General features: G+C 44.3%; 1 protein-coding gene across 1 annotated transcript; it reads left to right on the top strand.

Moving 5' to 3' along the window:
* Window positions 1–395: 395 nt before the first annotated feature.
* iqgap3 (IQ motif containing GTPase activating protein 3) lies at window positions 396–24,692 on the top strand. The gene is made up of 36 exons (XM_023967704.2): window positions 396–650; window positions 968–1,055; window positions 7,004–7,160; window positions 7,541–7,618; window positions 7,734–7,878; window positions 8,001–8,114; window positions 8,412–8,590; window positions 8,695–8,776; window positions 8,866–9,029; window positions 12,900–12,987; window positions 13,167–13,330; window positions 13,426–13,586; window positions 13,688–13,803; window positions 13,948–14,111; window positions 14,206–14,296; window positions 14,443–14,610; window positions 14,965–15,104; window positions 15,231–15,401; window positions 15,512–15,595; window positions 15,687–15,758; window positions 15,854–15,923; window positions 16,070–16,275; window positions 16,413–16,565; window positions 16,703–16,866; window positions 16,956–17,180; window positions 17,483–17,623; window positions 17,838–17,922; window positions 20,516–20,748; window positions 20,868–21,000; window positions 21,133–21,383; window positions 21,477–21,564; window positions 21,675–21,887; window positions 22,066–22,232; window positions 22,334–22,462; window positions 22,577–22,685; window positions 22,874–24,692. Exons 1-36 carry the CDS (start codon window positions 614–616, stop codon window positions 22,985–22,987), a joined length of 4,944 nt encoding a protein of 1,647 aa, XP_023823472.1. The 5' UTR covers window positions 396–613; the 3' UTR covers window positions 22,988–24,692.
* Window positions 24,693–24,978: the final 286 nt, after the last annotated feature.

The raw sequence follows: 24,978 nt of genomic DNA, 5'->3' as shown, positions 1-24,978 counted from the left end.
TAACTGGTTTCTGGAGACAGGGAAAGCTATGAAGTAGCAGGTCTGTTGCTATGGCAATATTAAATAGGAAGTGAGGAGTATATATTAAATATTAAATAGGAAGTGAGGAGTATTTGGCCATATACATTATTTTCCACAATTCCACAAAAGGAGACTGAAGCAGCAACTTAAATATCGTATTGCTAGCTATGATTATTTACAAAATGTTTACATAATTTATTTTTTATTTTTTATTAAGTAACGAGTAAACATCTCCCAGAGAGTTATTTATGGTTATCACGTATGTTTCGAACGTTTCTCGAATACACTTCATGTACCACAATACAAAGTGACCAACTGTATTCGCCAATCAGAACAGCTTCTGATTAGCCAATGAGTGAATGGCGGGATATTCAAAGTTCAAATTTGACGGAACCTAAACAGAAAAAATGTGTGCACTGCAGTTGAATCAGTAGGAAGGATTGTGCATTTTTTAGAATGTGGAAACAGCATCAACAATTTAATTAGAACACTATCCACATGCGAAAATCATATCGATAACTTGAGACCAGAAAATATAACTAGCGTTTTGAGAGAACGTGCCAGTAATCTCGTCGGAGGAAAAGTCAAGAAAATGGGAGATTCGGGCACACAAACGCGTTCAGGTGGATGTAAGTTAAGCGACCTTGCAACCTAATTAACATTAATTTTGTTAGACAGTAAATAGTAAATTGGTTGTTTTGCCTGTTATGTGGGTGGCTAACTATAGATCGCTGGTAACATTAGCGAATGATCTAACCTTAACGTTAAAGGCTTACTGTAACGTTGTAACGTTAGCTAGCAAATTTGCAAGGCTCCTAATATAACGTTAGTTAACTTGTCAATGTTAACTTGGGTCAAGTTCATGTAAACTCAGGTATTTAGTTAAGTTAGCTAGCTAGGTGGTACGTTGTATAAAGTTATATGATTGTTTGACATTTTGTTACAGATGAGCGGTTGACAGCTGAGGAGATGGATGAACAACGGATCCAGAATGTTGCCTATCAATACCTGTGCCGTTTGGAAGAGGCTAAAAGGTAAGAACAGTTTACGTTCTTCTCAGTTGGTTTCGGACAATAACTGACGTGTAATTCAGACTATATCAGTATTACTTCACCCTATCATGGATAGCTAACTTGCTTTTGAAGACCGAGGTAAAGACAGTTTCAAGTTGGATATTCGACGGATATTCGCGCTTTCAAACCTCAATAGCTTTCAAACCACTTGAGCCACAGACTCCAAATAAGTGTCATGATGTTGGAAAAATTGCGCACAACTTTGCACAGGTTTTATTTTCACGATTTGGACATGACTTCGCTTTCCAAAGCTAATAAACATGTGGAAATGTGAGCAGCATTTTGTATTCCTAGTTGAATTAGTTAGGGAGCATAAACAAAGTACAACATTTTTTTACATTCGAATTTCAATACCTTGGTCATGTGACCTACTTGACTCAAACAAGGTTCAGAATGTACATTGACTACCCTTCTGTATTGCACACCCTTTAGTTTGTCCATTTTCATCTCACATGATTTTACATTAATTATTCAAAATGTAGAATTTCAATAGCTCCTTGGTCATGTGACCTAGTGACTCAAACAAGGTGAATAAATTTAGAGCGTTTGTAGACTTAAAAAAAAAATATTAAGTAACAGTTTCATTAGTACGTGCTTAAAGAAAGTCATCACAGATGAGTGTCCACCAAATCTATGACAATAGAGAATGAATTGTAAGCACCAAAGTGTGTTTGTCAAAATAATATCTGAAAATGTCAGTTGTTGAACATAATACTTCTATTTGCAAAAGCAATTTATGATATTTGCAGTTGGGGAATATTCCATGTACCAACACTACATGTAGGACAGACATTCCCACATACAGTATTTTTAACCAGGTAAGCCAGTCACCTTTATTTAACCAGGTAAGCCAGTTGAGAACAAGTTCTCATTTACAACTGTGACCTGCCAAGATAAAGCAAAGCAGTGTGACACAAACAACAACAGAGTTACACATGGAATAAACAAACATACAGTCAATAACACAATGGAGAAGTCTATACAGTGTGTGCAAATTAAGTAAGATTAGGGAGGTAAGGCAATAAATAAGACGTAGTGGCGAAATCATGACAATTTCGCAAATAAACACTGGAGTGACAGATGTGTAGAAGATGAATGTGCAAGGAGAGATACTTGGGTGCAAAGGAGCAAAAAATAAATAACAATATGGGGATGAGGTAGTTGGGTGGGCTATTTACAGATGGGCTGTGTACAGTTGCAATGATCGGTAAGCTGCTCTGACAGATGATGCTTAATGTTAGTGAGGGAGATAAGTCTCCAGCTTCAGTGATTTCTTTTGCAGTTTGTTCCAGTCATTGGCAGCAGAGAACTGGAAGGAAAGGCAGCCAAAAGAGGAATTGGCTTTGGGGGTGACCAGTGAAATATACCTGCTGGCGCGTGTGCCAAGGGTGGGTGCTGCTATGGTGACCAGTGAGCTGAGATAAGGCGGAGCTTTACCTAGCAAGGATTTATAGATGACATGGAGCCAGTGGGTTTGGCAACGAATATGAAGCAAGGGCCAGCCAACGAGACCAGCCATACACGAAGTATGTTGCAGTGGTGGGTAGTATATGGGGCTTGGGTGATGAAACGGATGGCACTGTGATAGCAAATTGGATGCGGTCTGAGTAGAGTCTTGGAGGCTATTTTGTAAATGACATCGCCGAAGTCAAGGATCGGTAGGATAGTTTTACGAGGGTATGTTTGGCAGCATGAGTGAATGATGCTTTGTTGTGAAATAGGAAGCCGATTCTAGATTTAATTTTGGATTGGAGATGCTTCTTATAGCTGCAATCCCATTAACGGGATGATATGACAACAGCCAGTGAAAGTGCAAGGCGCCAAATTCAAACAACAGAAATCTCATCAGACCTTAAAATTCCTCAAACATACATGTATCTTATACCATTTTAAAGGTAATCTTGTTGTTAATCCCACCAAAGTGTCCGATTTTCAAATAGGCTTTTCAGTGAAAGCACCACAAACGATTATGTTAGGTCACCGCAAAATCACAGACAGTCATTTTTCCAGCCAAAGACAGGAGTCACAAAAAGCAGAAATAGAGATAAAATTATTCACTAACCTTTGATGATCTTCATCAGATGACACTCATAGGACTTCATGTTACAAAATACATATGTTTTGTTTGATAAAGTTAATATTTATATCCAAAAACCTCAGTTTACATTGTCGCCATGTTCAGAAATGCCTCCAAAATATCAGGAGAAATTGCAGAGAGCCACGTCAAGTAACATAAATACTCATCATAAACTTTGATTAAAGATACATGTTTTACATAGAATTAAAGATACACTTGTTCTTAATGCAGCCGCTGTGTCAGATTTCAAAAAGTTTTACGGCAAAAGCACAATATTCAATAATCTGAGAAAAGCGTTCAGCCACAAAAGCAAGCCATACAGTTACCCACCAAATTGTGCAGTCAACAAAACTCATAAAAAGCATTATAAATCTTCACTTACCTTTGCTGATCTTTGTCGGATTGCACTCCCAGGACTCCCACTTCCACAAGAAATGTTAGTTTTGTTCGGTTATGTCCATCATTTATGTCCAAATAGCTATTTTTGTTAGCGTGTTTGGTAAACAAATCCAACGTCAGGAAGTGCGTTCAGTTAAAGCAGACGAAATGTCCAAAAGTTCCGTAACAGTCAGTAGAAACATGTCAAACGATGTATTGAATCAATCTTTAGAATGTTTTTAACATAAATCTTGAATAACGTTCCAACCGGAGAATTACATTGACTTCAGATGTGCGATGGAACATAGCTCCCTCTCATGTGAACGCGCATGGCCAGGTCATGGTAGACCTGACTATTTCTTGTCTCCTTCGGCCCCACTTCACAGTAGAGGCATCAGACAAGGTTCTACAGACTGTTGACATCTAGTGGAAGCCGTAGGAAGTGCAAACTCATCCATATCCCGCTGTGTTGAAAATCTACCAACCTCAGAATTCCCACTTCCTTTTTGGATTTTTTCTCAGGTTTTTGCCTGCAATATGAGTTCTGTTATACTCACAGACATCATTCAAACAGTTTTAGAAACTTGTTTTCTATCCAATACGAATAATAATATGCATATATTAGCAACTGGGACTGAGGAGCAGGCGGTTTACTATGGGCACCTCTGTGCACCTTTCATCCAAGCTACTCAATACTGCCCCTGCAGCCATAAGAAGTTATTCATGAGTCTGGAAGGAGAGTTTACAGTCTACCGTCCAGAATAGTGATGCTAGGTGGATGGGCAGGTGCGAGCAGCGATCGGTTGAAGAGCAAGCATTAAGTTTTACTTGCATTTAAGAGCAGTTGGAGGCCACGGATGGAGAGTTGTATGGCATTGAAGTTCGTCTGGAGGTTAGTTAAGTGTCCAAAGAAGGGCCAGAAGATTACAGAATGGTGTCGTCTGCGTAGAGGTAGGTCAGAGAATCACCAGCCGCAAGAGCGACATCATTGATGTATACAGAGAAGAGAGTCGGCCCGAGAATTGAACCCTGTGGCACCCCCATAGACTGCCAGAGGTCCGGACAACAGGCCCTCCGATTTGACACACTGAACTCTATCAGAGAAGTAGTTGGTGAACCAGGCAAGGCAATCATTTGAGAAACTAAGGCTGTTGAGTCTGCTGATAAGAATGCAGTGATTGACGAAATCCTTGGACAGGTCGATGAATACGGCTGCACAGTATTGTCTTTTGTCGATGGCGATTTATGATATCGTTTAGGACCTTGAGCGTGGCGGTGCACCCATGACCAGCTCGGAAACCAGATTGCATAGCGGAGAAGGTACGGTGGGATTTGAAATGGTCGGTGATCTGTTTGTTAACTTGGCTTTCGAAGACCTTAAAGGCAGGGTAGGATAGATATAGGTCTAGCATTTTGAGTCTAGTGTCTCCCCCTTTGAAGAGGGGGATGACCGCAGCAGCGTTCCAATATTTGGGGATCTCAGACGATACGAAAGAGATTGAACAGGCTAGTAATAGGGGTTGCAACAATTGCGGTGGATAATTTTTTGTAATACATGTATCACTAGCCACTTTAAACAATGCCACTTTTATATGTTTACATACCCTACATTACTCATCTCATATGTATATACTGTACTCTATACCATCTACTGCATCTTGCCTATGCCGTTCTGTACCATCACTCATTCATATATTTTTATGTACATATTCTTCATCCCTTTACACGTGTGTGTGTGTGTGTGTATAAGGTATTTGTTGTGAAACTGTTAGGTTAGATTACTCGTTGGTTATTACTGCATTGTCGGAACTAGAAGCACAAGCATTTCGCTACACTCGCATTAACATCTGCTAACCATGTGTATGTGACAAATACAATTTGATTTGAAGAAAGAGAGGGTCCAGATTTTGCAGCTCTTTCAGAACATCAGGTATCTGGATTTGGGTGGAGAAATGGGGGAGGCTTGGGCAAGTTGCTCTGGCGGGTGCAGAGCTGTTGACCGGGGTAGGGGTAGCCAGGTGGAAAGCAAGGCCAGCCATAGAAAAATGCTTAATTCTCGATAATTGTAGATTTATCGGTGGTGACAGTGTTTCCTAGCATCAGTGCAGTGGGCAGCTGGGAGGAGGTGCTCTTATTCTGGACTTTAGTGTCCCAGTACTTTTTGGAGTTTGTGCTACAGGATGCACATTTCTGTTTAAAATCTAGCCTTTGCTTTCCTAACTGCCTGTGTATATTGATTCCTAACTTCCCTGAAAGTTGCATATCGTGGGGGCTATTCGATGCTAATGCAGTATGCCACAGGATATTTTCCCAGTTAGAAATAGTAGGCTATGCTTCAAATAACTATTTTCATCAGAAAAACGAACCCTCAAATGCACTATTGCATTTTGTAAGTTGTCTGCAGGCGGCTTGTTGTGAATGCACTCAAATATCAAGTCATTATCAGGTTCTGTAAACTGCGTTCTAATACTCAACGTAGAAGGATTTGTCTTAATGTACAGTATATGAAAGTGATGCTATGAAAAGGATTCTTTTACGTTATCAAGCTCACTCTGTCTGACAAATCACTGCCTATTACTGTGATTAAAAAGAGCATATGAAACATTGTTTTTCATGAGGCCTTCCTTTAAGCACCCCTGTTTGAACACCTCTCCTGTCCTTGATCCATACCACATACAGGCATTTGCGGATCTTTTTGGTGTCCATGTAAAAGATAGTTATTGCGAGGTTGGAACATTTTGTTAACTTAATTTTATTTTTTTAACACCCATGTAAAATGAAGGCCTGCAAAGCTTACAGATTTAAGTCTAATAGCATGAGATGAAAGTAGACAAACATCAGAGTGTGCAAAGGCAGTCAGTGGACATTCTGAACCTGGTTTGAAGTCACTAGGTCACATGACCAAGGAGCTATTGTAATTTTTAATTGAGAAAAATTAATCTAAAAACGTATGAGATGAAAATGGACAAACTAAAGGGTGTGCAATATAGAAAGGTAGTCAGTGGACATTCTGAACCTTGTTTGAGTCCAGTAGGTCATATGACCAAGGAGCTATTGTAATTTAAAATGGTGTGAGATGTAAATCTACATAAAAAATGTGTGCAATGTGTGTCTATGCCATCGGGTTAGCTAGAACCAGTTTTGAAAGTTTTAGGAGTAATGGTTAAATAGCTATTGAAATTAGAAAATGTTGATTTGTCACTATGTTGACGGTCCCTAACTGCTGTTGGTGGAGGTAAGGAAAACTACAGGTGAATATCCAACCTGAAACAGTCTTTACCCAGGTCTTTTGAAGTGAATTGGCCAATTCTCTGTCTGCAGGAAATTGCAAAAGCAACTATCTCTGTCATTAAGTCTGATTGCTCTTACTTCATCATCACATGCAATACTTGGGAAAATATTGCGTTAATATTCGCTAGTAAGTTAACATTAGATGTATGTTCTCTCTTTACAGGTGGATGGAAGCTTGTCTCCACGAGGAGCTGCCTGCCCCGACTGAGCTGGAGGAGGGGCTGAGGAACGGGGTGCTGCTGGCCAAGCTAGGCCACTGTTTTGCCCCCAAGATAATCCCCCTCAAAAAAATCTATGACCTGGACCAGGAACGCTTCAAGGTCTGCTCTATTGTTCACAGCCCTATGGTTTTACTGAAATGTCTCTGTCTGTAAGAAAGACTGAGTTTCCTGCTGAGAAACTTTCTTTTGGATTTTTTGACAGTCTTGTCATGTATTTTTCTCTGAAAAATAACACTTTGCCTCTTGCTTACCTTCGCGGTCCTTTAGAACTACCTATTTTTCCTAGTACCTGCTCTTCTGCTCTAATGTAGTCTTTTCACATGTGACTGTGATTGAAAACCAACTCCTTTAGAGCTGAGATTTGAATTTGTGCTGAGCAAGCATAATACTATATTTCAAAGGCATTGAATAGTGTAGCTGAATATCGAAGAGGTGTCATAATGCAGATTTCTCCAACGAATCATATGTTTCTCCCTCAGGGTATGGGATTGCAGTTCCGCCACACGGACAACATCAACCATTGGCGCAGTGCGATGGCGGAGATCGGACTACCAACGGTAAATTTTGAAGGGAGAAATAAACTATTTATTAGGCCTCTCCTCACATATAACAGTAGCTATCTTGTTTTACTGTTACACCTGAACTGCACCTAACCTGTCCTTGTTGTTTCAGATGTTCCACCCAGAGACGACTGACATCTATGATAAGAAGAACATGCCCAGAACTGTGTACTGCATCCATGCTCTCAGCCTCTACCTTTTCCGACTAGGTTTGGCCCCTCAGATCCATGACCTCTGTGGCAAGGTCAAATTTACAGGTAGAGTCTTACTTAGTAGCCCCTTACTATTCAATCACAACTGGTAACTGGGTTAAGGGGAAAATATCATATTAATATTCCTCTCTCATTTCTGTGTTTTTGGGGTAATATTTATTCTCCAGAGGAGGAGATTAACAACATGAAACGGGAGCTGGACAAATATGGCATCCAGATGCCAGCCTTTAGCAAGATTGGGGGAATCTTAGCCAATGAGATAACAGTGGATGAGGCTGCTGGTAAGTAGAGGCGCAGATGTTTTGCTTTGATGTTTTCAGATGTAGAAAATACACCTTATTTCAAGTTAAAATATGAATTCACACTGGCCCAAAATGTGTTAGTTTTAGACAAGGGGTTGTCTGTTGGCACATTGGTACTCTCTACTTAAACTGATATGGATGGGATTCCAAAATTGAGACGCATCAGATACTATTGAAGTTCCTTAGTCATTGACTGTCATCTAAGAGTCAATGTTTTCACTGTCCTTGAATAGTTTATCAAAATGTTGCCTCCATCTCCCTTCTCTCTCCCTCCAGTCCATGCTGCAGTTATAGCTATCAACGAGGCGGTGGAGAGTGGGCATGTGGAGGTCACTGCCCAGGCCCTGCGGAATCCCAGCGCCATGCTCACCAACCTGCAGGCGCACCTGATGCCAGTCTACCAGGAGATGCTGCGCCAAGCACGGGCACAGAAGGCGGCTCTTGCCTACACCAAGGTGACTGACTGAATTAATAGGATCGTTTAAAAATGCATTTATAGCCGTATCCCTGGTACAGAGTTTGTTGGTGTCAGGATGGTAATCGTGTACTGAATTTCTAGTGTAAAGGTTCAGAAGAGAAGGATATCTATGAGGAATACCTGACTCAAAGTGAGATTCAAGAGAACATTGACAAAGTGAATGGTGAGTAGGACTTAACATCAAACAGATAAATAAGAAGATGAAGGGAAAAAAATCAGAACTAAACCAAATATTTTTGTTGCTGTTTGCAGTGCGTGCGGCCATAGAGCAGGTGGACGAGGCCCTGGATTGTGGGGACTCTCTGGCCCTCCTGGCAGCCCTCCAGGTCCCCTGTCTGGCCCTGAGGGGCCTCCAGAGAGACCACGGGCCCTGGTACCTGGAGCAACTGGCCACTGACCGTGAACAGAAGGCCCTGGTAAGAAACTGCACATTAACACAAGTGCACACACACTAACCCGATCTGCTAACTGCTAGCTTGTTTAGCCCCGGCCTACTAACTGTTAGCTTGTTAGCATCGGCCTGCTAACTGTCTGAATCGCCGTGTCCCCAGTCAGCCCAACCACTCACTGGACCCCTATGTTCACTTGGCTACGCATGCCTCTTTCTAATATCAATATGCCTCATCCATTACTGTCCTGGTTAGTGATTACTGTCTTATTTCACTGTAGAGCCTCTAGCCCTGCTCAATATGCCTTAACCAACCATGATGTTCCACCTCCTACATATGCGATGACATCACCTGGTTTAAACGTCTCTAGAGACTATATCTCTCTCATCATTACTCAATGCCTAGGTTTACCTCCAATGTACTCACATCCTACCTTTCCTTTGTCTGTACACTATGCCTTGAATCTATGCTATCGAGCCCAGAAACCTGCTCCTTTTACTCTCTGTTCTGAACGTGCTAGACGGCCAGTTCGTATAGCATTTAGCTGTACCCTTATCCTACTTCTCCTCTGTTCCTCTGGTGATGTAGAGGTTAATCCAGGTCCTGCAGTGCCTAGCCCCACTCCCCAGGTGCTCTCATTTGTTGACTTYTGTAACYGTAAAAGCCTTGGTTTCATGCATGTTAACATTAGAAGCCTACTCCCTAAGTTTGTTTTACTCACTGCTTTAGCACACTCTGCCAACCCGGATGTCTTAGCCGTGTCTGAATCCTGGCTTAGGAAAACCACCAAAACCCTGAAATCTCCATCGCTAACTATAACATTTCCTACCAAGATATAACTGCCAAAGGGGGCGGTGTTGTAATCTACTGCAAAGATAGCCTGCAGGGTTCTGTATTACTATCCAAGTCTGTACCCCAAAAATTTGAGCTTCTATTTCTAAAAATTCACCTTTCCAGAAACAAGTCTCTCACTTTTGCCGCTTGCTATAGACCTCCCACTGCCCCCAGCTGTGCCCTCGATACCATATGTGAATTGATTGCCCCCCATCTATCTTCTGAGCTCCTGCTACTAGGTGACCTAAACTGGGACATGCTTAACACCCCAGCCATCTTACAATCTAAGCTTGATGCCCTCAATCTCACACAAATTATTAAGGAACCTACCAGGTACAACTCCAAATCCGTCAACACGGGCACCCTCATAGATGTCATCCTAACTAACTTGCCCTCCAAATACACCTCTGCTGTTTTCAATCAAGATCTCAGCGATCACTGCCTCATTGCCTGCATCCGTAATGGGTCTGCGACCAAACGACCACCCCTCATCACTGTCAAACGCTCCCTAAAACACTTCTGCGAGCAGGCCTTTCTAATCGACCTGGCCGGGGTATCCTGGAATGACATTGACCTCATCCCGTCAGTAGATGATGCCTGGCTATTCTTTAAAAGTGCCTTCCTCACCATCTTAAATAAGCATGCCCCTTTCAAAAGATTTAGAACTAGGAATAGATATAGTCCTTGGTTCACTCCAGACCTGTCTGCCCTTGACCAGCACAAAAACATCCTGTGGCGTTCTGCATTAGCATCGAATAGCCCCCGTGATATGCAACTTTTCAGGGAAGTTGGGAAAAAATGTACACAGGCAGTTAGGAAAGCTAAGGCTAGCTTTTTCAAACCGAAATTTGCATCCTGTAGTACTAACTCAAAATTCTGGGACACTAAAGTCCATGGAGAATAAGAGCACCTCCTCCCAGCTGCGCACTGCTCTGAGGCTAGGAAACACTGTCACCACCGATAAATCCACTATAATTGAGAATTTCAATGAGCATTTCTCTACGGCTGGCCATGCTTTCCACCTGGCTACCCCTACCCCGGTCAACTGCCCGGCAACCTCCACAGCAACCCGCCAAAGCCCCCACCATTTCTCCTTCACCCAAATCCAGATAGCTGATGTTCTGAAAGAACTGCAAAATCTGGACCCCTACAAATCAGCCGGGCTAGACATTCTGGAACCTCTTTCTAAAATTATCTGCCGCAATTGTTGCAACCCCTATTACTAGCCTGTTCAACCTCTCTTTCGTATCGTCTGAGATTCCCAAAGATTGGAAAGCTGCCGCGGTCATCCCCCTCTTCAAAGAGGGTGACACTCTAGACCCAAACTGCTACAGACCTATATCTATCCTACCTTGTCTTTCTAAGGTCTTCGAAAGCCAAGTCAACAAACAGATTACCGACCATTTCGAATCCCACCGTACCTTCTCCGCTATGCAATCTGGTTTCAGAGCTGGTCATGGGTGCACCTCAGCCACGCTCAAGGTCCTAAACGACATCATAACCGCCATCGATAAGAGACATTACTGCGCAGCCATATTCATCGACCTGGCCAAGGCTTTCGACTCTGTCAATCACCACATTCTTATTGGCAGACTCAACAGCCTTGGTTTCTCAAATGATTACCTCGCCTGGTTCACCAACTACTTCTCTGATAGAGTTCAGCGTGTCAAATCGGAGGGCCTGTTCTCCGGACCTCTGGCAGTCTCTATGGGGGTGCCACAGGGTTCAATTCTCGGGCCGACTCTCTTCTCTGTATACATCAATGATGTTGCTCTTGCTGCTGGTGATTCTCTGATACACCTCTACGCAGATGACACCATTATGTATACTTCTAGCCCTTCTTTGGACACTGTGTTAACTAACCTCCAGACGAGCTTCAATGCCATACAACTCTCCTTCCGTGGCCTCAACTGCTCTTAAATGCAAGTAAAACTAAATGCATGCTATTCAACCGATCACTGCCCGCACCTGCTCGCCCGTCCAGCATCACTACTCTGGACGGCTCTGACTTAGAATACGTGGACAACTACAAATACCTAGGTGTCTGGTTAGACTGTAAACTCTCCAGACTCATATTAAGCATCTCCAATCCAAAATTAAATCTAGAATCGGCTTCCTAAATCGCAACAAAGCATCCTTCACTCATGCTGCCACACATACCCTCGTAAAACTGACCGTCCTACCGATCCTCGACTTCGGTGAGGTCATCTATACAATAGCCTCCAACACTCTACTCAACAAATTGGATGCAGTCTATCACAGTGCCATCCGTTTTGTCACCAAAGCCCCATACACCACCCACCATTGCGACCTGTACGCTCTCGTTGGTTGGCCCTCGCTTCATACTCGTCGCCAAACCCACTGGCTACAGGTTATCTACAAGTCTCTACTAGGTAAAGCCCCTCCTTATCTCAGATCACTGGTCACCATAGCAGCACCCACTCGTAGCACGCGCTCCAGCAGGTATATCTCACTGGTCACCCCCAAAGCCAATTCCTCCTTTGGTTGTCTTTCCTTCCAGTTCTCTGCTGCCAATGAGTGGAATAAACTGCAAAAATATCTGAAGCTTGAAACGCTTATCTCCCTCACTAGCTGTAAGCACCAGCTGTCAGAGCAGCTCACAGATTACTGCACCTGTACATAGCTCATCTATAATTTAGCCCAAACAGCTACCTCTTCCCCTACATTTATTTATTTAGCTCCTTTGCACCCCATTATTTCTATTTCTACTTTGCACATTCTTCCATTGCAAATCTACCATTCCAGTGTTTTACTTGCTATATTGTATTTACCTTGCCACCATGGCCTTTTTTTGCCTTTACCTCATCTCACCTCATTTGCTCACATTGTGTATATATACTTATTTTTCTACTGTATTATTGACTGTATGTTTTGTTTATTCCATGTGTAACTCTGTGTTGTATGTGTCGAATTGCTATGCTTCATCTTGGCCAGGTCGCAGTTGCAAATGAGAATTTGTTCTCAACTAGCCTACCTGGTTAAATAATAAATAATAAATACACACACACTGATCCCTGACCTTTGCTCACTGACATGTGGCAGGACCTGGGCTGTGTGGACCCTCTGGAGCGAGATGAGCTGCAGGAGGGGCTGTGTGTGGCTAACGAGGAGGCCCAGCGCAACCAGACAAGTCAGTACACAACTAAATACTGTATCGTAGTCAGTTCTTATGACAAGGGGCATGCACTATATCAATTCCAGTGACTCTTGAGTTGCTGCATGTGTGCATAAGTATATTAATGACCTGTCCTTTGCAGTCACAATGTTCCGTTGTAGATCCATCCAAGCAAAGTGTGGGTGTTTATTCAGTGCAGAAAGCTGTAAGGTCCATCAATGAGGCCCTGCGTCTTGGGGAGCCCAGGCAGACTGTTCGTGCTCTCATGGACCCTGATGCCCACCTCCCAGACGTCTACCCCTTTGCCTCAGCGCTCTACCAGAGTGAACTGTCCCCACTGCAGCGACAAAGTCCTCAGGTAGGTTAGGCTAGGTGGAAATGACCAGGTTACTGAACTTGAATAACTTTTGTATGTAAACTAACTGTAGTGAATGTGGTCCTCTGTGCCTGCAGGGGGACCTGCAGCAGGAGGAGCTGTACGTAGCAGTGGAGATGCTCTCGGCGGTGGCTCTCATCAACCAGGCGGTGGAGGCCAAAGATGTGGGAGCCTTCTGTGCCACGCTGATCAGCCCTGCAGCCGGTCTGGCCGATATTGACGACAGCCTAATCCAGAGGTGGGTTTCCAGTACCACTCTCCTGACAATTCTCCGTTGTCTCCATGTAGCCTGGTTGCAGATCTGTATACTTTAACGAACTCCTTTGTCATTTGCCTCAGGTACTTTGAGGAGCTGGGTGATCAGAGGAGGAAGGCTGGGAGAGCTCTGCTGACGTGGAACGATCTCCAGAGAGGACTAAACTCTGTAAATGCAGCAGCACAGGAAGAGCATGACCGTACGTTTGGAGAACTGGACACCAACTCCCAGAAACACTCTGGGTTTAGGTCCATTGACAGAAATATTTTGTTGGATGCTATTTGATTCTAAAACCATGGGAACACCTTGTATTTGACTGGATCTTCTTCCTGTTTGTCCCCAGAGATCCTCACCATCGGGCTGATTAACCAGGCCCTGTGCCGAGGCGACCCTCAGAAGACTCTGGCTGCACTGCTGTTGCCTTCTAGTGGCCTTGAGGAGGTGACCACACTCAATGCCCGCCGCTACCATGACGTACTGACCAGAGCCCGGAAGCAGAAGGCTGAGGTATGTCAACCAGGAAGACATAATAGTTTAAAACAGGGAATCTAAACAAGGTTTTGTGATTCATTATTCAATGCTGTGCCCTGACCTATCACAGGTAAACCGTGACCCAGGAGCAGAGTTGTGGTTGGCTGACATTCAGGAAGGAGTGAGAAGAGCCAATCAGGACACTCAAAGAGCCCTGAAGAGTGAGTTGGCATAATACCTTCCACATCGTGTTTGTAAAGCAATGGTGAAATTCTATGCTGATGGGTTTTGTCACAACAGCTGTAATTCATATTGTCACAAAATGTATACCGTTATCTTAACTGTGTGTGTGTGTTTCCCTGGCCAGTGTCCCTGGGCTTGGCGGCCGTGAACCAGGCAGTGAAGGAGGGCAAGGCGTCCCAGACTCTGCGAGTCCTGCGTCTGCCAGAGGTGGCGCTCCGGAGTGTGGTGGCAGAATGTGCTGGAGTGTACCAGGCTGAACTCACCGCCCTACTCGGAGCCAAATCTGTGGGAGGTCCGTACCCACTACCGTGATTCACTTGCGTTCATGCTGGTGGTGATCTATGCACTTAAGTAGCATATTAGCTGCTCACAATTGGTCAGGATTAACCGTCGACTCAGCGACACACAAAGTAAATGTCAATTTCAGCAACAACTAAGAGAGTTGAAGAATGAGGCTAAACGTCTCCACTGTTTTGGTCCCGTAGCCGCCACATTGTAGCAGATTGAAGTGTTCATGCGCAGATACTATGTTGCATCGCGCTCATCTCAGTATCTGCGGTGCTGTTCCTGGCAGCGTCATAACACTGAGTCTACCTTTAAGCTTCTAGGTAGTGTCAAGCCCTAATCTCTATGTACTGGGACTCAGGAGACAACCGGAGCCCATGGCTGAAGACCAAGACTGAGGACAGCCCCTACTACTTCCACCTGCACAAGCTGGAGGGCACCTGGGAGAGACCGCAGGGCTTTGTCCAGTGCACAGTGTTCCTGGGCCACGAAGAAATACAGGTCAAATACAAAATTACCTGTAAATTCAGTACAAACAAGTATGGCTGTAGAGCTAGAGTTTGTATTGATTAGATAAGCCAACAGTTATTATGGCTGACTGTCTCTGTGGTCTGTCTCCCTCTACAGGCGGTGCTGAGCAGTGTAACTGCGGCCCACGGCCGGGAGGTGCATTGGAAGGCCAGTGAGGGCATGGTGGTGCAGCTGCAGGCCAGGGTCCAGGGATTCCTCCTCAGACAGAGGCTGGGTGCCCGTCTGCACTTCCTCAACACCCAGCTACCAGCCATCATCACCATCCAGGTCAGCTATCTAAGAACAATAGAACGCATAGAACTACAGTGCAGACTAATGTTACATACCCAAATACATTTTTCAAAACTGAAAGGTGCTCAGTGTGTGTTTGTTTCCAGTCCCACTGGAGGAGGTTCGTACAGCAGAGAGCCTACAGAAAGAGGCTACAGTATCTCTACCAGAACTGGAGGGCTGTAGTCAGGGTAAGGTTGACCAAATATTCTCTTTGTAAATTAGAAGACGAACCCTGTGTTGAAGTTGACATCGGTTGTTCTTACTGTGTGTGTGTGTTAGGTCCAGGCCAGTGTGAAGATGTGGATTGCTCGGAGGAAATACCTTTCTCGTCGGCGCTTCTTCAGACGTCAAGTGAGTGCAACCAACCATCACCCCTGTACACAAACCCTCAGCTCTAAAAATGGCTACATACCTTGAAATGTAGCCTGACCTTTGTCCTTCTACAGGTGGGCGCCATTATAAAGATCCAGGCATTCTTCCGAGCCAACAAGGCCCGTGGGGAATACAGAATGCTAGGTAGGTGGCCACAGCTCCACTCACAAGTCTGCCTGGTTTCCCACTTTAAAAAAAAAWTTTTTTTTAATACAATGATCATAACTAAAGTCCAGTCTCAATTGCATTGACATCCCCCGTATTAACTCCTTGATCTTGCTCTCTTCCAGTCCACTCCACTACCCCTCTGTCAGTAGTGAGGAAGTTTGCCCACCTGCTGGAGATGGGTGACAACGACATCCGCCAGGAGGGGGAGCTGCTGCGTATGAGGGAGGAGGTGGTGAGAACCATTCGCTCCAACCGCCAGCTAGAGACTGACCTGGACCTAATGGACCTCAAGATAGGACTGCTGGTCCGCAACCGTGTCACGCTGCAGGTCGGAGCCTATTTCATTCTGTTATTACTACACCTGTTTCAGACGTTCTATTCATTTTTGATTTGGAAGGTGCCTAGAAGTGTCCGTAGTCCATCACACTTCTCATCCATTTATTTGATTAACTAACGTGACTACAGGAGGTGGTTTCCCACTGCAAGAAGCTGACCAAGAAGAACAAGGAGCAGCTGTCGGACATGATGGCTCTGGAAAAGAGCAAGGGCCTCAAGGCCCTGAGCAAAGACAAGAGGGAGAAACTGGAGGCTTACCAGCACCTCTTCTATCTGCTACAGGTGAGCTGATGGGAATTTTTTTTTAAATAGGTATTATCGATACAGGGTCGACTATTTTATCTGCCCCCTCGTATGTGGCCTGTGCTGAGTTTTCTTCAATGGCTCGCTTAATTTAAGTGTGTGTGTGTGTTCTCCAGACTCAGCCTCTGTACCTGGCCCAGCTGATCTTCCTGATGCCGCAGAATAAAACAACTCTCTTCATGGAGACGGTCATCTTCACCCTGTTCAACTACGGCTCCGACTGCAGGGAGGCCTACCTGCTGCTGCAGCTCTTCACCACCGCGCTGCGCCACGAGATCAAGTCAGTGTGCACGCACTATTCACACACACACAGGCTGTCAGGGGATCAAGTTGCACTGAACTCAACTTCTCTCTTTCTCTCTCTCTCAGGTGGAAGGTGGACCAGCCTCAGGAGGTGGTGACTGGGAACCCCACAGTCATTAAGATGTTGGTGAGTTTCTACCGCCATGCCCGCGGTCAGACCGCGTTGAAGGAGATCCTGGGGCCGGCCATTAGAGAGGTGCTGCAGGACCGCACCCTCAGCATCCGCACGGACCCCTGCGAGATCTACAAGAGCTGGGTCAACCAGACCGAGACACAGACCGGCCACAAGAGGTCAGCACTGAACCAGGAGCAAATGTAGTATCACAGCAGCACACACTCGTTCTCCTATAGAGAGCCATCTACTAGAGGTGCCTAGACAATTTTAGCTTGGCTACTAGAGGTCAGCATACAGCAAGAAATACTTATACTATGCAGACTGATTTACTTACTTTAGTTGAATGTACTGATTTGATTTTCTCATGACTAGTATTTTAAAGATATGTACGCTTACATTCTCTGATTGGCTTCAAGAGGTCCATTGAGAAACGTACATCTATACAGACACAACAACATACTCTGTCTCCTCTCCCCAGCTCCCTGCCTTATGAAGTGAGTGCAGAGCAGGCCCTGGCCCACCCAGAAGTGCAGCGTCGGCTGGACATCTCTATCGTCAACCTCAAGAACCTCACAGACCGCCTGCTCAACGCTATCACCAGCAACCTGCATAAATTACCGTAAGAGGCCCTTCATATGCACTCTGCAGAGCTTCCTTTTCATTCTCAGTGCAATTCATTTGAATCACCAGCAACTTAACCAAACAGCTGTTGGGCGCTCACGTCTTCCTCTCACCAGATTTGGCTACTTATTGATTTAGTTTGATTTGTTTCTCTGATACTATATGTTCTGTGATGGGAGTTCAACACTCAGGCGTTCTGCTTCCTCCCACAGATATGGGATGCGCTACACAGCCAAGGTCCTGAGAGATTCTCTACATGAGAAGTTTCCTCAGGCCAGCAAGGACGAGCTTTACAAGGTACACTACTGATCAGACTTGATGATTAAATCACTTAGATATCACTTAGATCAGCTAGACAGGATCTGAACCTTCCATGTGTGGTGATGTGTTGTTGGTTGTGTTGTGGTTAGATTCTGGGGAACCGGAGGGGTTTTCGACAAAGATGGTTTAACAAATTCAGGATTTCCCGAACGTATCCGGCTTGTCTTAACCAGATGAGGGAGTTCAGGATTTCTTAGTTCCATAACCGTTGCTTCTCGTCTAAATTATTAGGCTAAGCAAAGCTCAGATTGGTTGATCTGACAACTGGCTCGTGCACGCAACATTCACAAAGGTCCTCATGTCGATAGATATGGAGTCAAGACTGAGCCCAATATTTAACAAGTCTGAAACAATTGTAACACAACAAATATTTTCACATACACTACATGACCAAATGTATGTGGACACCTGCTCGTCGAACATCTCATTCCAAAATCATGGGCATTAATATGGAGTTGGTCCCCCTTTTGCTGCTATAACAGCCTCTACTCGTCTGGGAAGGCTTTCCACTAGATGTTGGAACATTGTTGCTGGGACTTGCTTCCATTCAGCCACAAGCATTAGTGAGGTTGGGCACTGATGTTGGGCGATCCAATTCATCCCAGAGGTGTTTGATGGGGTTGAGGTCAGGGCTCTGTGCAGGCCAGTCAAGTTCTTCCACACCGATCTCGACAAATCATTTCTGTATGAACCTTGCTTGGGGCACGAGGGCATACGTTGTCATGCTGAAACAGAAAGGACCTTCACCGAACTGTTGCCACAAAGTTGGAAGCACAGAATTGTCTAGAATGTCATTGTATGATGTAGCGTTAAGATTTCCCTATACTGGAATTAAGGGGCCTAGCCCGAACCATGAATAACAGCCCCAGACCATTATTCCTCCTCCACCAAACTTTACAGTTGGCATTATGCATTCGGGCAGGATGCATTTTCAGCTCTCGGAGGTCCTGTTCTGTGAGCTTGTGTGGCGTATCACTTCCCGACTTAGCCGTTGTTGCTCCTAGATGCTTCAACTTCAAAATAACAGCACTTGCAGTTGACTGGAGAAATTTGACAAAAGTGACTTGCTGGAAAGGTGGCATCTTATGACGGTACCACGTTGAAAGTCACTGAGCTCTTCAGTAAGGCTATTCTACTGTCAATGTTTGTCTATGGAGATTGCATGGCTGTGTGCTCGATTTTATTCATTGGTACTTTAGTGTATATGTGGTGAATTTACCAAAAAAAGTAATACATCCACTACTGCAAAAGCCAGAGGGGGAGCCTGGCAGACAATTGCAGACAGAGTAAATGCGGAAGTGAAGTGGCATGATTCCAATATTTAATAGGCCTAGCTTACACACATGAGTGACTAGTAATGTTTTTACTTTATAAGCATTTTTATTGCAACGCTGGTGATATATTAATTGTCAAGGCTATGGCCTAATAGGCTACTACAACTTACATATGTCACAAATGCAATGCTAGAGACATTCCATGGCCTATGTAGGATGAATAATAATTTATTGAATTCATAGTGCTTTTCATGACCACATGGGCAACAATGTGTTCTATGTTTAGTTGTAACCCCATGGTAGTCACAGATCATCTGACCAAAGAAGTAAGGAAAATCGAATTGAATGACTGTTTCTGAAAATGATTTGGTTTGCTAGAAGTGTTGGCTACAATATTCAATAGCTACCTGTTTATGCAGCGAAAATATTTTCTATTCACTTAGTCTCCTTCATTTGGTCTAGACTCTAGAGGGTCTTTGAATTGGGAATATGTCCATCTATAGCACCAATGACTTCGGAAAATCTGAAGGATGAATTAGGCTATTTTTATCATGTTGCCTAGGTTTATTAATGTGAGATTAGCAAAGCATCGCTGTCAGTCAACTGACCTCAGTTTACTCTACCTGCAGTTCTGTAGAAGTCCTCCATGATTATATGGAAAACTTGATAGCCAAGGAATGCAACAAAGACATCTTCAATGCGAGGCACTTCTTAGGGCTCTACACACAGTTACCTTGCCAAATAGTTCAGCATCGCCCATATTAAGGACATTTCTAGTGGCAAAGCAATACACCGTTTGTATAGCAGTCAAAGCGAAACCCCGCTGGCTTAGATTTGCTATATATGTGTTGAGTAAATTGACTGGATATGAGTGATTGTATTTGAATGTTATTGTTTATCTGCACAGTCTTCTGAATGATCTAAAGGATGTATTCGAGGTCCAATAAGTCGTTCTCCTTTGTAAAGCACTGCCAACAACGCAGGCGCCGATGTCAAGTGGATTTTCTAAGAAGGGACAAGTCATAGTGATGAACAATCTTATTAGTGGAGAAGTCCTGTATTTATTCACCAAGACAGGCTAAGATCAAGTTAACCTAGTAGGTATCAGTTTTACTTAAGAGAATTTGGTGCTACTATGGTTTCTGATCAGGCTTCTTGGACCAGCCCCAGGAGGTGGGGCATCTTTCAAGCTCTTTTTCTGGTGTGACAGATCTCGCTAAGTTACTAGTCCGGCTTTCTGGAATACTGGCGTTATGGTCAGATTGTGGGGAACATGATGGTTTTGTTGTGGTCAGATTGTGGGGAACCTGGTGTACTACCGCTACATGAACCCAGCCGTGGTGGCGCCGGATGGTTTTGACGTGGTTGAGTTCTCGGCCGGCTCCTCCCTGCTCCCTGAGCAGCGCCGCATCCTGGGTTCCATCGCACGCATCCTGCAGCATGCCGCCGCACACAAACACTTCCACGGTGACAGTCCTCACCTGCGTGCCCTCAACGACTACATTACCCTGACGCACTCCAAGTTCCGGTGAGTCGTCCTGTCATTTTAGCGCAGCCTCCACCACCTTTTCAGAGGAGAGCTTTATTACTATAATTAGGCTATACATGCTAAGTGGTTCTTAAGCGTTGTTCATATATCTTCCGCAGTAAGTTCCTGCATGCTGCGTGTGACGTGCCGGAGCCAGAGGAGCGTTTTAACATTGATGAGTACTCTGAGATGGTCATCCTCAACAAGCCTGTCATCTATATTTCCATCAGTGAGCTCCTCAACACCCACAAGGTCTGGATTCCACATAAGATAAAGACTCATCCAAACTTTTATTTTAATGGGTTCTGGGGGACGTTGGTTGGGTACAAACCTTTTCATTTTAGTAGATCCTGTGCACTAAAGTACGTGTGTGTGTGTGTGTAGCTTCTGCTGGAGCACCAGGACTCCCTGTGTCCCGACCAGTCTGACCCGTTGCTGAATCTGCTGAGAGACCTGGGAAAGGTGCCCACTATCCACGCTCTGGTTGGTGAGGGGGCTGTGAGCGCCGCGGAGCCCCAGACAGAACAGACCCTGGCGCAGTACAGTAAGATGGAGGTGTCCCTCACTCTCACCAGCAAGTTTGATGTGTTCAGGGGCTCTGACGATCACCCTGACGCCAGGGGGATTCTCCTCAGGTAGGGGCTTAAACCATTTAACATTTCAGTGTGGTACGACTTTCACACTATGAAAATGGCATGTCTAATGTGAAGTGTGCTTGTGTTTTGCAGTACCAAACAGTTGATCATCGACGTGATCCGAGCCCAGCCTGGAGACACACTGAGTGAGGTCCTCAGAGCCTCCTCCTCTCAGGATCAGGTATATTCCACAGCTCTTCACTGGGCTCCCACACACCCTCTTCACACTCTCATCCCTCCGCAGGGAGTTGGTAGTAGTTAACCCCATAACCGCTGGTGTATTCCTCTCAGGAGGTGCAGCATGGGTGGATGATGCATCGCCGCGCCCAGAGGGACGCCCACACCCCCGAGAAGATGAAGAGGAACCAGTCGATCGTTGCCGACGGCAATCTGTCTCTGGAGGAGAAGAAGCGAAAGATCCAGCGTAGCCTGAGGAGGCTGGAGAGCCTGGGGGTCCTGACCCCACCTGACTCTGAGACACATATACTACAGCTCATAGCCAAGGTGGATAGAGACACTACACATCACACACAATGACATTTTAGTTGTAAAGTTATCATACCAAATCAACTACACCTAGACCAAGATGGTATAGCTCGTCACAATTGGTCGCCATTTGGATTTGCCCCCCCCCCCCCTCCCCCCCAAATGTAACCCTCTCTTTCCAAACCATCCTTCCCAGGACATCCGCCACCAGCGTCTGTACCGGCAGCGTCGTCAGGCTGAGCTGGTCAAGCTGAGACAGACCATGGGCAGCCTTCACTGCAAGAGCTCTTTCCACAGCGAACAGGTGGATTTCTACAGCCAGTACATCACCACTTGCCTGGATAACCTCACCGACAAACACAGGTACACATAAAGACACGTGGGAGTGTGACCACACTGTTTGAAGTTCAGAAGTAAAACGGCTGCAGACTGCTACTGTGCTGAGCTCTCTCTCTCCCCCTCAGTAAGGTGAGTGGCAAGAAGGCAGCAGAGAGCAAAGGGAAGAAGAGCAAGCAGCCCACTCTAACCTACACTGCTGCCCGTTTACATGAGAAAGGAGTCCTGTTGGAGATTGAGGACCTGCCAGTCACACAGTGAGTATACACACACCCAAGCAGGAACATGCCCACACACCACCCTACCAAATCACCATGTATGGTTACCTAGGGCCTCAAGAAATGTAATGTATTTGATTTATTATCCCTCAGGTTTAAGAATGTGATCTTTGACATTGTGCCTGGTGAGGAGGGCGGCACGTTCCAGGTAAAGGCTCGCTTTATGGGGGTGGACATGGAGAAGTTCCCCCTCAAATACCAGGTGAGTCTGGGTAGTAGTACAATGAAACTACAACCGACATTTCAATACAAACCTATGGTCTGTGATTGATGCATATCCCAGTCTCACTGAAATCAGTGCTCTATATTGTATGTGGTGCAATGGTAAATTATTTAGTGTTGCTATTTTGAAAGATCTTAGATTTCAGAACTGTATTCGTGTGTGTGTAGGACCTGCTGCAGCTCCAGTACGAGGGAGTGGCGGTGATGAAGATGTTCGACAAGGCCAAAGTCAACGTCAACCTGCTCATCTTCCTTCTCAATAAGAAGTTCTTCAAGAAGTGAGGGGTTAGAGGAAACTTCCAGATCTCCCACCCCAAAATGCAAAAAAAAAAAAAAAATGTGTGTGTACTTTGGCTACTTTTTGTAAATGTACCAATGGACAGATTTAGTTCATATCTAACAACATTTATCAAATCAGTTAATTTAGGGATGTAATTCAAACAAGAAATTCAAAAACGTGGTCACTAAGGATGAGGGTTGCTCATTTAATAATAATGAACTTGTGTGAATTGGAAATGTGTTTTTGCATATCCCAACTCCTGGGACACCCTCAGCGAGTTGGGGTCAGAGCCAGCTAGGTGCAGACATAACGGCCTACCTGGAGCAATTGGGGTTAAGGTTCTTGCCCAAGAGCATTATACAGATTTTTCACCTTGTCGGCTTCGAGATTTGATCCGGCAAACTTTCGGTTATACTGGCCCAACGCCATTGTCTTACGCCAGATCGTGTCACTCTTACGTGATGCTTGTCCCTTAACCTCAATTCAACTCAAATCTGACGTGAGACAATGGGGCCAAACACTAACCTTGAGGTTACCTGCTGCCCAACTATTTGCCTTGAGTGATGTTGTTCCTTATTTTGCTTGTTGTGATGACAGGGCTATAGTATGCCTCAATTTGTATTAATCTCACCCTCCCAGATTTACATTTTTGTTTACTTTTATCTTCTTGAAAATATTAGAGCAGCTTTACTTTAAGGGATTTTAATCAAAAAGACTGCAACCGTATTTACATCTCTAGTGGCGCTATCTGTGTACAAACGGCTTCATCTGTTATCATTTATTTAATCCTCTGATGTTATATGACTGTATCCTAATCGTTTTTCAGCTGGCTGATTTCGCCACCTTTCTCCCTTTCAAAAACTCACTGAGCAACTTCTCATACATTATGGATGGATTTGTTTAAAAAGAAACACTACAGTTTGCCACATAGCAGCCGACACAATCCTCTAGTATTTTGTGCACTACTTAAAATGGGCAAAGGACCGCCGCTAAGCTGCATTTGCCTCCCGCTCCACACGCATATATGCTCTCAGGGGATTTTATGTTGTGCAGCTTAATGTTTCAAATGCCACATTCATTAGCCTAGCAACAGGAAATGGTACTGTAATATGTGCCTTGGGACTTTCTGTGATTATGGCTTATTGGCTCCCTGACGTGTAGGTTACTGACAGGTCTGGCCACATTGTAAGGTATTTGACCCTAAAGACATGATATTGCAATGAGGGTGACTCCTTTTAGCTAGGCTTCTGTCAGCTGGAGATGTGGTTGAGCCTTGTTGTCCAACCTTTGACCTCTAACCTAAGAGGCTTGACCTTTTGTTAGTCTGGGCTTAACTTTGTTCAAACTTATGTACATATTTTCTGTCATTTAATTATTTCTCTTCTCTTTGTATTTTCATCTCCTAATGTCAGTCTTGATTAGTTTTATTCTTTCGCTTTTTCTTTTCAACACTAACATGTTCAGGCCAGTCACAATTGGTTGGTAAATATGAATGTGGACCAACATGAAAATAAAACTCATTATTTCTTTACATATCAGTGCTGTAGCTATAAGGGAAATTTAGTCTATTGTCTGGTTAGATAAATTAACCAACTGCCTGATTTTAAATTGTTCTAATGAATCTTACTATGCAATGGAAACTTAACACTCCTGTTTTTTACTTTTATATTCAAATAAAAATTACATTTTTCTGTCAAAGTTTTTGTTTTACATACTTGATTCATCTATTTTCTTCACCTGTTATTCTTAATGATAGTTTATTTCTAATGAGAGCTTTATTATTTTCATAATGGCCATAAGACTTTATTTTTTATGCATGATTGCTCTGTGAGCTCCACAAACTGGTAAATAACAATACCCACCATAGATATTCACCATGTATACTACATGACCGAAAGTATGTGGACACCTGCTTGTCAAACATCCCATTCCAAAATCATGGTATTAATATGGAGTTGGTCCCCTTTCTGCTATAATAGCCTCCACTCTTGGC

This window comes from Salvelinus sp. IW2-2015, linkage group LG23 (assembly GCF_002910315.2).
Source record: "Salvelinus sp. IW2-2015 linkage group LG23, ASM291031v2, whole genome shotgun sequence".
In the NCBI taxonomy this organism is placed as follows: domain Eukaryota; kingdom Metazoa; phylum Chordata; class Actinopteri; order Salmoniformes; family Salmonidae; genus Salvelinus; species Salvelinus sp. IW2-2015.
This window is presented reverse-complemented; position numbering and strand designations above follow the sequence as displayed.

Bases quoted from the DNA above. Each gene is read 5' to 3' on its own strand.
- iqgap3 (XM_023967704.2), top strand. From the start codon at position 614: ATGGGAGATTCGGGCACACAAACGCGTTCAGGTGGAT. The intron at 15,402-15,511 runs GTCAGCTATCTA...GTTTGTTTCCAG, and splicing joins CAGCCATCATCACCATCCAG to TCCCACTGGAGGAGGTTCGT. The intron at 15,759-15,853 runs GTGAGTGCAACC...GTCCTTCTACAG, and splicing joins GGCGCTTCTTCAGACGTCAA to GTGGGCGCCATTATAAAGAT.